The 14224-nt window shown below is 26.2% G+C and overlaps 1 protein-coding gene across 1 annotated transcript in view; it reads left to right on the plus strand.

Moving 5' to 3' along the window:
- The window catches only part of LOC112601371 (glycine receptor subunit alpha-2-like), a 161843-nt gene that overhangs the window by 82982 nt on the left and 64637 nt on the right, over window positions 1-14224 (plus strand). Inside the window, exon 2 of the mRNA XM_025348969.1 lies at window positions 6568-6635. Coding sequence (XP_025204754.1) covers window positions 6568-6635 — 68 coding nt within the window. The remainder of the gene's footprint in view (window positions 1-6567; window positions 6636-14224) is intronic.

Below are 14224 nucleotides of genomic sequence, written 5' to 3' on the forward strand. Positions count from 1 at the left end.
AATCAAAATAATAATAATAAAAATAAAACTTATGTCACTAATTTAAGTAACACTATACAGGCTGCTCGTCAAATTAATCCTACAAATTCTAATAAAAATTCAAAAATTAACTCCAACCATTGTCCTCAGAATTCTAATATGAGCGCAACAAATGAAGGACTAACAACAAAGACCAACAAAAGAAATTACTCAAGTTCATCTAACTCTATTACAAAAAACACGTCTCCAAAAACTACTCAACTAAAAACTAAAAAATTTTTTTCAACACGCAATTGTTATGAACTACTAACACAAACTAAATCTGCTGACATGATATCCGAAACAAACATTCCCCCTGAAGGATCCATCATCACTGATCATATAAAACCGCCACCTCCAATCTTCATAAAAGGAGTTTTGTACTTCCAAGGCTTTTGCTCAATTCTAATTGAGCTGATCAGAGTAGATAATTTTTACTGCAAATCTGCCATCGATTGATAAAAATACAGACTAGTAAAACCAAAAAGCAGACTACCACACATACTAACTGAGAGAGGACAAACCTACAAAAGTGGTTATTCGAAATATGCACCTTTCCACATCTTCAGAACTGATTAAATGGGAACTTGAAACACGTCTCTATGAGGTCAGGCAAGTCACAAACATACTCAATAAACACTCGCTCCCACTGTTCTTCATTTATTTGGAGCCCACCAATCACTCCAATGAAATGTACCATTTATCTTCCCTCCTTCATACGAAGGTAAAAGTCGAAAAACCATATAAACCAAACATGGTTAGTCAATGCCTCAGTTTTCAAGATTACGGTCACACGCGATGATCATACTGTGGCTACTCAGCTCATTGTGTCCGCTACGAAAACTTACATTCTTCCTCAGTGTTTCGCCAACACCGGATTTACCTCAATTGACTCGTGAACGGCGATGACTCGCGCTTTAATAGGGAAAGGGTGATGGATACAAATAATATATATAATAAATAAATAATACAACACAGATCATAATATACAAAAAATCATATTCCTACAAAATACAAATAAATGATAATACAAGAAATAATATAACAAACATGCCTTTTAATAACAAATAACACTTATTAAATAAATAGATAATAATGATAAAAACAATTCAATTAATTATAATAGAGTGGTACCTTAAGGAAACGGATAAGGAATTCTCTGAACCTATTCCTATTTGATTGGCCGGAACTGGCAAGATGAAACGTCTATCATTTAGCGATAAACGAACCGGAGCTGGTCGTATCCAAAACTGAATTGAACTGATCGTAACTGTTCGTACCAGAACTGGCAAATGGCGAGGCAATAACAAATGATCGTCGACAACACAGTAAAAGGGCTTTCCCGAGCGAATAAAAGCACAACTTGCAAAAGTCGATAATAAAATACACGTGTTTTTAAAGACAACAAAAACCTTGTGTCGTGAGCAGTGAACACCAACGAACCAACAAAACTGAATATAACGTAAAAACTACGGATAATGATGGCGGATAGCGGCGGCAGTGCGTCCGCAGCTACTAGCTCCTGGATGGGTGACCACTCGGGATCATAGTGATTAAAATCCTTGCCACACATACACGTGTTTGCTATCAACTGTAACAATCGTAAAATACAACCTACCGTACCAACCTTACCCCTTACCATATTTCATAACCCCTACAAACAGCTAATGGCCCCAGTTGCCGGGCTTAAGTTAAATTTTAAAAAAAAGTAACTTTCTATATGATAATATTAATTTTAAGTTAATTAATAATAACTCAATTATAAAAGAAAGTCACCCGACTCTGGAAACTAATAACCCTATCACCCTCCCTCAATCTTCGTCCCAAAGAACTTATGCCCATGCTACTTTAAATCAATCAAGATTTACCAACCATCCTCCCCCGTATTAGATTTTGATAAAAAAAAAAATGTCAAGCTTTCTTAACAAATTTAAATCAATAATTAACCCCTTAATTAAACTCCCAACACAAGTTATCTCATCTCTCTTAAATAATAAAAATGACAAATAACTCGCTCACCTCAAAATCTATCATCGTCATCCTTTTCAATGTTAATGACCTAAAAACCAAATACTCTAATGTTTTTATCCCAGGCTATACTTTGTTCAAATTCAATCATCCAGACAACACAGCTCATAGTAGTGTCACCATCATAATTAAATCTACTTTTTCCTTTTCTCCACTTCCAAACTTCTCACAAGACTATCTGCAATTTAATACTATAATATCTATTAATTTAAATAATATACCTATCACCATTGCTACAATTTACTCCTTCCAACTTCAAATTTCATAATCGGTAGCAATATTAATGCAAAGCATCAAGCCTGGAGCTGTCGTGCTAGCAACCCATGTGGCAATGTTCTACACAATTTTGCCAATGCCAAAAAATACTCAATACTGGCCCCTCCAGATCCAACTTATTGGCCAACTTCACCACGTAAAAAACCTGACATCCTTGATATTTTCATTGCTAAAGCACCAAGTAATTAATATTGCACCCCAAAAAATATCCTTGATCTAAACTCTGTCCATTCATCTGTACTTTTAACAATCAATGCATCCATATAACGTATGACACCTAAAAAACTATTTTACTCTTCAACAGATTGTATTAAGTTCCATAGCTTAGTAAATCAAGAGATCACCCTGAACGTTAAATTAAAAACATATGAAGATATCGATAACGCAGTTGATAAATTTACCTCAATCATTCAAACAAGTGCTTGGGCATATACGCTCATTAATTACGGATAAAAGAAAAGCAAGGGCACTTTATCAAACTTCTCGTTTACCTCACCACAAAGCACTATACAATAAACTGTCCAATTTGCTTAATAAACATTTTCTAAAATACAAATCAGATATTTTCAAACAAAAGTTATCTAACTGATAGCCTCTGGAGGGAAACTAATAAACTCTTACAATATAAATCTAGTTTACCACCACTAATCAAAATCGATAATTCTATTGCTATAACTGATAAGGCAAAGCTGAGACTTTTCGTCAACACCTATCGGAAATATTTAAGCCAAATCCCGGCATAAATAATCCAAATTTCACTTCTAAAGTAATCCACTATTTAGATTGTCCTAGGTCCCTTCATCTCCCTGAAAAAGTGTTTTACACCAAATGAATGAAAAATTGCATTACAAAAATATTCTATCAAAAATCGCCAGATTTTGATCTACTTAGTGCCGAAGTTGAAATATGTCTTTCAAAAAATATATAAATTCCTTACTTATTTATTTAATGAGGCCTTACAACTTTCATACTTCCCGCTTCTGTGGAAATTTTTAAACATAGGCCTGATTCTTAAACCAGACAAACCACCTGATCTATATTCCTCGTACAGACTAATATATCTGTTACCTTTTCTAGGTAAACTACTAGAAAGACAAATACTTAGAAGACTTTTATATAACATTTCTATGAACAAGATATTACTTGACTCGAAATTTGGTTTTCGCTCAGTGCGCATAGTATAATAGGTACACCATGTAAATAGATTATTTGATACAATCTCGTGTTCCTTAGAAAAAAAGTATTATTGCATTCGTGCCTTTCTTAAAATTAACTAAGCTTTTGATAGAATTTGGTACAAAGGATTACTTTTCAAACTAAAACAAATTCCTCTCCCCTTGTTTATTTTTATTACTTAAGTCTTACTTAAGTGATCACCATTTCCAAATCCGGTTTGGATCCTCAGTATCCAAAATTGAGAAAATCTTAGCTGAAGTTCCCCAGGTTGAAATTTTCTCTCCCTTTTTTTTCCAATCTTTATACCTCTGACCAGCCTATCTCCCAAAATACTATTGTAGCCGATTACGGGGATGACAAGGCCATCATATAATTTGACAAAAACCCTATTACTGCCTCAACAAATTTTCAAACTAATCTCAACCTAATATCTGAATGGTACACCGATTAGTGCATTAAATTTAATTCAAATAAGTCAATACATACAACATTCACTCTATGCCACTCCATTTGTCCTAATGTCTATTTACATAATATCTGACACAGTTAGATATCTAGGACTTAACTTGGATAAGCGCCTCACTTTGAATAGCCATATCCGTATTAAAAGACTAGACTTAAATGCCCGTCTTCACAGCCTATGAACACTACTCATAAATCATAAACACTTCAGATTAAAAATTAAAGTTTTGATTTATAAAACATTACTCAAACATCTATAGATAAATATTCTCCAATTATGAGGTACATTAAAAGTGACCAATACCAATAAAATTCAACAATTTCAAAATATTGCCCTTAGGAAAATAATAAATGCTCCACCTTTTGTTCCTAATTAAAACTGTGTCAGAAGAAGCTACACGCTTCTACGAAAACTTTCATACCAGTCTCCAAACACAATAAAACTCACTAATTAAGAACTTATCCACCCAAATATTACCTGGCAACCCCAGACGTCGTCTAAAAAGGAACTGGTTCCCTGACTTGTTAGGGAACTAAACTAGAGAAAAAAAAAATATAACATATAGTTAGATATTCATACAACACCCAGCCAAGTACCATTAGTGGGTGGCTCATGTATTATAGCCTTTATCAAATATACTAATTATGCATCAATTGAACAAATTGTATATATTTGGTTTAAAATAAAAAAATGAAAAAAGTTCATATAATCTTTATTTTACATAATCTCTTTATGATTATAATTTTATTATGAAATTCGCTATTGAAACTAAAGCTAAATTACTGTAGATAAATTAGCATTTAAGCAATTTAAAGATGTAAATATGCATTATTAAATTTACTCACATTTATAATCTCTTCGTAAAATTGTAAACAAAATCATTTTGTTTTTAATGTAATAGTCAATAGATCTGTTAATGCAGAAAAAGTGGATAAATATTATATACTCATCTTTAATTTATTAATACAAATACCAAAAACATAGATCTCAATAATATTATTAATATATGTATAGTGAAAATTCATAGGATAGGTATAGTATAGACATTATTTTTCTATACTGTAGTTTCACCATTCCAATTACTCAGGTTTTTGAATATTCATTGTAGTCTTTTTATTATTTTCCCTTATTTTATTAAAAACTGAAAAGTTTTAAAATTATTAGCTAATTAATATTAATTACACTTATCAAAATAAAAAGATTACTACTCTAATATTAATGTGTAAAACATAATTTGTTAATAATGATAAGTTAATTTAAAAATAATTTACTATTTACAACATTTGAAGACTAAACAGTAATTGACATCCAAAGCTGGTTCGTTTAAGCATTTTATTATCATTTAAACTTATACAGATTCACTTAATTATTAGTTTTTACTACAAATAAAATTATAAATTTAAATAGACACATATAATTTATAGTTTTTTTTTTTTATTAATATTTAATTTCTGCTATCTAATTAACTAAAGTTTAGTAAAATTATAATTTATAATAAACTTATTATTGTATCTTTTATCGTATTGTTAAAACCAAAACAAAAATAAGATAAAAGATTTAAATACCCATTTAATATTTATGATTAAAACTTTAATAACTTGATAAAACAATAAGTAGTGATAGTAAAATAATATTTAGAAAAATATTTCCAAGACAATGATTGTTTTGATTATAAATAGTATGATCCTAGATACAATCTACTTTTTAATTTACCATGATTATAAACATTCAAAACAACTATAATACATGTAAATTATTTTATTTCACTTAGGTACTTATATAATCATATGTCATACACAATCTAAAAACAAAATAGGTTTCATAAAAAACAAACGAACATATTTAAACTCTTATAAAATATCAATAAGTATAACTGTATAAGCAATGACTCGTGTAACGCACTACGCATTCAATCATGTTTTTGTATTTAAATCTTTGAATTTAACTGTAATTTATACGACAACCTTAAACAAAAATATTTTGGTCTAGAATACAAATTTAAGTTTTTAATAGATTTATTCAATTTAAAATGTTTTATTACAAAATAATAAAAGTTTTCTAATTCTCTTTATGAAATTATTTAAAAATATTTTTTATGTTTTTCGTGTCTCTTCTCATACGTGCGTTCTGTACATACTTAATACTACTACAGTTTCATTGTTTATGTTTAAGCCTAAATAATTTGTAATATTATTTTTTACAATTATTTAAAAATGTTGACGTAAAAAAAAAAAAACAAGAATATTAGGTATGTACATAGTACTTACATGCGACATGAGGTTAATTGAACGTGGTTGCGCTATATTATATGCTATTAATGAGATTGGTTTCTGTCTTGATTAATTTAAAGTGGAACGATTTTTCAAAGGACCAAATCTATACTTACTCCTAAAGTGGCAGTTTATTTGATAATTTGCTTCAGCCATTAAAAAAAAAAAAAAAACAAACAAAAAATTAAATAATTTTAACCTTGGGTTTATCCACCTCAAGCCATTTCCTACTGTGGCAAAAATAAATATTATTTATACTTGTAATTAATAAAATAATAATTTTTCTGCTATATTATTTTTTATATAATATATGTACATATATGTATTTTTTTACAGATAATGCTACAACTGTTCATTGCGAGTTATACATCCGGAGTTTTGGATCCATTAGCCCGGTTACCATGGTGAGTACTAATGAAACTCACAATGTATATAAGTTACCTATACCTTTGAATATATATAACTTGATATTTCCAAATGTATCAAATGATTAATACAATATTTTCAGCAACTATTAAGCCGTTATTAGTGATATATTTAGCTATGCTTAAATAATATTTTATATTATTTCAAATTTTTATTTTAAAATTATATTATTATTTTTTTTGAAGTTTTAATTTAAAAGAAATTATTTTTGTATTGACAAAAGATGAAATAAATACATAAAAACTCAAAAGACATTTGTAAATAATTAAAAATTTACTTATATAAAAAATTTTACAATAGTTTTTCAATAAAAAGTTGATAACATTGGAAATACCTTTCCCTTTATTAAATTTTAATGATCATTTATTAAAATTTAACATAAGCTAACGAAACAAAAATTAGATATTACAACTTATTCTAAATAGGTAACTTGTCTTAGGATTATATACGAATTATTTTTCAATATCTGAATTAAACTAATGATTCATTCATTAAAAATATACCATTACCAACGTATAATGTAACCACTTATATTTTATTCAATGTATTGATTTTAATTATCAAAAATAAATGGTTAGGTATATATATTTAAATAAAAAATTAGATAATAAAAAAAATGTTAATATTAAAATTTAAACAAACTGCATATTAAACTATTTAACAGAAAAAATTTTAAAGCTTATGAAATTTTAATTGTTTAAATGATTCATACAACAATTATTTATTATAATAGGTTTTTCACATTTTTTCTCAGACATTGTTTAAAAAGAGTTAAAGTATTACATATTTATAGATACTATTATTCACTGTAATATAGAGTAATTACAATTATTGTGAATAACATATTACGTTAAAAAATCATAAAATTTCGTTTTATATTGAAAAAAAATATTCAGGTATACTTCGATTATTATTATTATTAGATGTATTATATATACAAAATTAACTCATCGATGACGTATATAAAGGAAAATATTATGCGTTCATAAAATGTGTAAATTACTTATTTCGTAATCTTACTAATTTATAATATATTAATAAGTCATACTTTACAGTCAAAACTTAACATATAGTTTAAAAATAAAATATCATGCTTGAAATGAATAAAATGTATTATGTACCTACGTCATTTATGTATGAAGTAATATTTTTAGTACCTATTTAATTTGAAAGATATTATTTTTTTTATATTTAAGGCGTTAAGTTAAAATTATATTACATTGAAGTGCATTTAATAGAAGAAGCTTTTTCACTCAACCTCAATCAACTCAACATCATTCTATTATCCATTGTAAAACACTTATTACATTTATTGAAAAAAAAAATACTTCATGAATTATGTAGATAATACAATATAAAAGTTAAAAAAAAAGTTAAGATTTTAACTTAAAGCATACCTGTTTAATGTTTATACAAATAATGGTTAAATTATGAATTATGGCTATCTCGTTTTTAAAAACCATAATATATTATTAAAACTTAAAAATAATTTAAAATTATTTTCCGTAATAACTTTGATAGATGATACACTTATTTATATACCAATGAGTGCTGATGAAACAAAAACAGTTTAGCAAAAGTAATTTAACCGTAAAAAAATATTAAACTAAGAGATATTTTGTGTCATTAAAATGCTCTTTAAAATAATTAGATCAACTCCGTATATCTAAAAATGTCTAAAATATTTCGCTACTTTAAAAATGTATAAAATCCCAAATATCGCCATTTTTCATATTCGCTATGCATCACATCGCTCCCAATTTTTTTTTTATTAATTACCTCTGAAAGAAATGTAATTAACTTCGAAATTGTGATTCATTATCAATTTTATTGGTTTACTACATAAAGGTAATTAACCAATAAGTATAGGAATCGTTCATTATTAAATCAAGTTCACTTAACGAATACACTGGATGAAACCTCTCCAACTAGTTTACTTCGGTTACACCACTAACGAATTACGATTGAAGACATTACCGACAATCAGATAATGCTGATAAATGATAATGGATGGGTACGTCCATCAGCTAAACACGTATTTGTTGTTGAATATCTTAGTGCAGATCACTACACTTTTATGTATGTTATGTAACTTATCTACACAATTATCATTGAAGTCCGTTTTTACTTCTTAATAAATATACTGGCTCTTAAGATACACGAATATTATATTTTAATTGTATTGGTAAACAGTCATCACAAACAAACGACATCTAATGTTCAAAAGGAATTACATTTTTTTCTTTATTCATGTACAGGTACATTCGTATACCCCTACATTTTTTTTCCTCTCTGGAAATCATGATGAGACTATACAATCCGTACGTGCTTAGGGTTCAAAAGAGCACGGTCTTGTGATTACCATTTACTTAATCTACACCTGCCAGGATGCCAAACAGCTTTACGACGATAGTTTCCAAATGCTAGGTTTGTCTCTTGTTCATCCGCCTAAAAACCATTTAAAAATAGTAATTTTAGAATTCAACCAAAATAATTTATATTTTATCTTTCATCATTAACGATATAACGTAGTTTCTTTAAAATATGTGTATACTTAGTGTGTCCATACAAAATGGCACTGAGATTTTACATACATAAACACCTACTTTCTGCCATATTTTCCATAATTTGTGCGCATTACAATATTATATTTACTTTCATTTATATTTCGTATAATCTAATATATTTAATTATAACAAATTTTAGTTTTAGATATATTTCAAACAATTTTCAATGTATACTATCGACAACATTTGAACATAGAAAAAATCAATCATATAGATATAACAGCTACATAGTGTACAATCATTAATTAAAATAACATACTTAATTATTTTAGTTACATAAAAAATATACTGAACTATAATCAAAATATTATTTTATTAGTTATAGAATTTAAATAATTACTGATTTTATACACTTCACGTTCCACCCGTTCGTTATTTCAAAATATAGGTTTATCATTATATTAGTTAAATTACAAGTTTTCTTAAAGTTTTAAAGATAGGTATACTTGTTTTTTTTTTTCTTAAATGTCAATTTATGAATAATAAAATATTTTATTATATAACTTGTAAATTTGTATCTAATATTTATATATTTTTATAAATAAATAAAACAGTTGTTCACAAATAAAAATTAGTTATTTGATGTTTCTATTACTTCCAATAATTTTTTGTAACATTGATGATATAATAACCTTCTTAAATATTGTAAAGCCGGGGTGTCCGACCCACGGTCCATGATAGATATTGATGCGGACTCACTTTAATTTAAAAACTATTAAAATTAATTGTATAAATTGTATATAATATATTAATATAACGAGAACAAATTTATCATAAGAATATATACATAATATTAAACATCAAATAAACATTAATAGTGTTTAATACTTTTATCTTAGCATAATAGCACGGGCACACATTAATTATACGAGTGATTAGTAGATCAACTCGAGCCGATTTTGATAAAATATTTTATTATTGGAGATAATATGTCCACGGTATTGATCTCGTGTCATTTATCAACAAATAAAAATAAAACCCTGTATGTATCAACTATTATTATTAAAAACTATGCGGCCCACAACAACTTCTACCCATATGACGTGGCCCAGACTTCACAAAAGGTTGGACACCTCTGTTGTAAAGTATACATTATACCAGAAATGGGCAACTGGAGGCCCGCATTACATTTTCAAATTACATCATACAATTTTATTTTAAAGTCAATTGTCTATAATATATATTTATTATTTATAGTCTTATAATCTATCTTATCTATATAATAATCATTATCTGGTATTGAACATCATTAAATGTCTAAATGTCACAATATATAGTATAAACCTAACCATAGCTTTTAACTGTAGCTGTTTGTATTGATCTATCCAATTATATCAGTTTCTTCGTTTCATTCGTGTCGTATTGTCGTTGAATTTATTAATTTCATAGTGCTTACAATTTTCGCAAAAAAGCGTAAAATTAATGACGAAAACAGAACTTTTATCACCTCGTAGGAGAATGATTATTTATTCTTAAAAAATAAAAAATAAACCTCAATGTTTAGCGGTTAAGTGTTAAGTGTTATTGCGGTTGTAGAAGAATACAATTTAAAAAGACATTACATAACAAATAATTTAGCCAAATATGAAAAATACATTGGTGATGCAAGAGAGAGTGTTGTAATTGATCTCAAAAGAAAATTGTGTAGGTAGTGACTATACGATAAATGATGATATTGCGTGACAGAGAATAAATTAATCCCGTCTAAAGCTTTCTACGAAATGATACACATTTATACTCAATGTTTTCTATCCCTAACCTACTTAATTTACCTGACTTCTAATTTTCACTTCACAATATATTCTTGGTGTATATCAAAATAAATATATTTTTTCGATTGCGCAAAAGCATTTGTTTATCGTTCATTGTATATAACTGAAGTATAGGTACTGTAAAAAAAAATTAATACAAATTACTTAATTTTTTTAAATTTTACTTCATTCATAAATCTTAATTATATAATATGTATAAATTGTTTATAGTCTAATTCTATCTGAACATACATTTCAAAGTACACAATATGTATGCAATTAAGATATTTGTATTCAATTACCATATTACCATTAGATTGAATATGTACGCAGTCGATAATATATTAATGCTTTATCCATTAATAGGTACTTGGTATAGTTTCTTGTTACGTTTAGAATAATGCTTTTAACTGTGTTATTTTTAATACTAGAGTGAATTAACTTATCATCAAATTTTAAGTTAAAAATATAATATAAAGAGCTTAATTAGGTTTCTTTTGAAATTTTATCTTTAAAGCAAAATATGAGTATTTTAAAATTTACAATTTAAAATGACTTATAACTTATTTTAAAATAAAAATATAAAATCCTATACTTCTAATTTTAAATTTTATTATCAGTCGATTTACTAAAATCGATACTATACATCGTTTTAAAATGTTCAAAAATTTAAATAGCGTATATTAAGATTATATTCATCATTATTATTTATTTACTAAGTAATCAGTAATAAAACGTACCTTTATGAATGAATAATACTAAAACAGTTGAATAAACGGCTCATACTATCTTATAAAACATTCACAGTAGAGTAAATTTGAATAATAAAATATGACCTTACTTATAAAGTAATTATTAATTACAATAATGGATAGTCTCTTTAATTGATATTTAATTCGCATATATAATTCTATGTACAAATAGATATATGGTTCATAAATGTTTTAGTATAATGTATTTATTTTTTATTGTAAAATATAATTGTATAATGTTTCTATTGATGTGGGTTAATCTCAATTTCTTATGTTTGTCTTTTTTGGCATCACAATCGTGTGTGTTTGCCAATTTATAGATCTGATAAAATTTAATTTTCAGTATAAAAAACAAACTAATGCACACGAAATAAAATACAATATATTATTCATATTTACAAATAGTTTATAAATAGGTTGTATATTTTGATTTTTATCACATCCGTACACAGTATATTTAGTCGAAAATAAACACACTTTTTTCGTTATAAGAACCTTATTTATCAACATTCAAATTAAACCCACACAATTGTATGAAACCTGATAAAAATTAATCCTATTATTTCATCAAAAAATGACAGGTTATTATTCAATTAAAAATTATATTTATCTCGATTTAAAATTATAGGACCTATCATCCATTAAATATTGAGGGTCATTATTTATATGTATATTATATTGCTTTTTCATTCAAATTAAAATATGGATTAATTAATTTAAAGATTAATTATATTTTAATTTTTTACATAAAGTAAATCAAAAAATAAAAATAAAATAAAACAATAAAAAATACATTTATGCAAAGCACATATTTATTTTAGTTACTGATAAAATGATAAACATGTCTTGTAAGTGTTTATAATAATAAGTGAACTTCCATCAAATAGTTGAAATGGACAAATAAAAAAAAATACCGTATTTATTTTTGAATATTATATGTGTGCCAGTTAGCTAATAGAAGTTTAAAATAAATTTCAAAAATATTTAATAAAAATAAGATTAACTGCAATATAGCTAGACTAAGTGTTAATTACTTACTTTTATACTGCTACCCTCAATTCGATTCAGAAATATAGTATGCTCTGATATACATTTTTCTAATAGTAAAATATACAATAATTTATGTTGATATCTAAATTCAACTTTTTATTTTAAAATATTATTGAGTTTTTTATTTCATAATTTATTGTAACTAATAAAATTAATAATTTTCAACATATTTTGCTTTTATAACATGCATTTCTAAACTGTTAAAAGTTTTTGGACTAGGTTCTTTAAACATAGTTATTAATATTTATATAAAGACAATTCAATATGAAATATTAAATAACATTAATTAACGTTCGTGATAAACGATATCAGTAGGATATTTAGGTTTTTTTCATGTGGGGGATATGACTTTATAAATGAAGATACCAATGAGAATATTGTACAATATATTATAATATTTTAATTCTTACAAATTTAATCAATTATTGATAAAAAAAATAATAATAATAATAATAATTTTTTAAACAATAAAATAACTATAATTATTTGTGTGTATTAGCCTATAGGAGGGGGATTTATCCCCTTGATCCCCCGTAAATACGCCACTGAACGATATACTGAATTGTAATAATTTTATTTTAATAATATAATAGAAATATATAATTTTTTCACTAAAATTATTATTTAAGATTATTTTAGTTTTCAGATTTACGAAGGCAGTTATTAAAGTTAAAAAGTATATCGATGTATGTTTATTTATTTTATAGACTGTTAACTATCTTATTCTAAAAAAAAAATAATAATATTAATAACAATAAACAAAAATTTATGTGTAAATTATATAGTTGGTTGAATTAATCATTCGGTGGATCTCGAACATGGTATTATTATTTTTGTATAAAAATAAACATTTTTTATTTTTTTTACATTTTTTAACATCATTGTAAATTAAATCTTTACTTATTCGTATGAACAAATAAAAAATTAAATCGAGGAAGCTTAAACTGCAGCATTTTTTTCCACACAATTTAAGCTAGGTATGTGAGTGTTTAGTGTGCAGCCTCTTACCCCACTTAATTCTTTTCAATGACAACTCAATTAAAATTAATACACTAACAATTGCATTCCATTTTATAGTAATAATAGTTTCATCAAACATTTTTTTTTTTTATATTGTTAAATATATACATATTAATTCACTCTATAAATTATTGAAGAAATAATATATTGTAAATGTAATAACAACATCTATATTTGACATTAATCTTAACAAAATTATATATTACAAGCTGACCCGGCAATGCTTCGCTATTGCAAGATAAGGGTGCAGATTACGACGACGCGAGCGCACAATACCTGCTTTGGTTATTAGCAGTATACATTTGTATTATTAAGATATTAATAGGAATATTGGATATACATGTTGTTGGTGTACGTGTGATAAATTTCTCGGAACACCACCGATATCAAACACAATACAATTTGACGAACAAAAAGGTCAGGTTAC

This window comes from Melanaphis sacchari, unplaced genomic scaffold (assembly GCF_002803265.2).
Source record: "Melanaphis sacchari strain LSU unplaced genomic scaffold, SCAv2.0 Contig77_pilon_pilon, whole genome shotgun sequence".
In the NCBI taxonomy this organism is placed as follows: domain Eukaryota; kingdom Metazoa; phylum Arthropoda; class Insecta; order Hemiptera; family Aphididae; genus Melanaphis; species Melanaphis sacchari.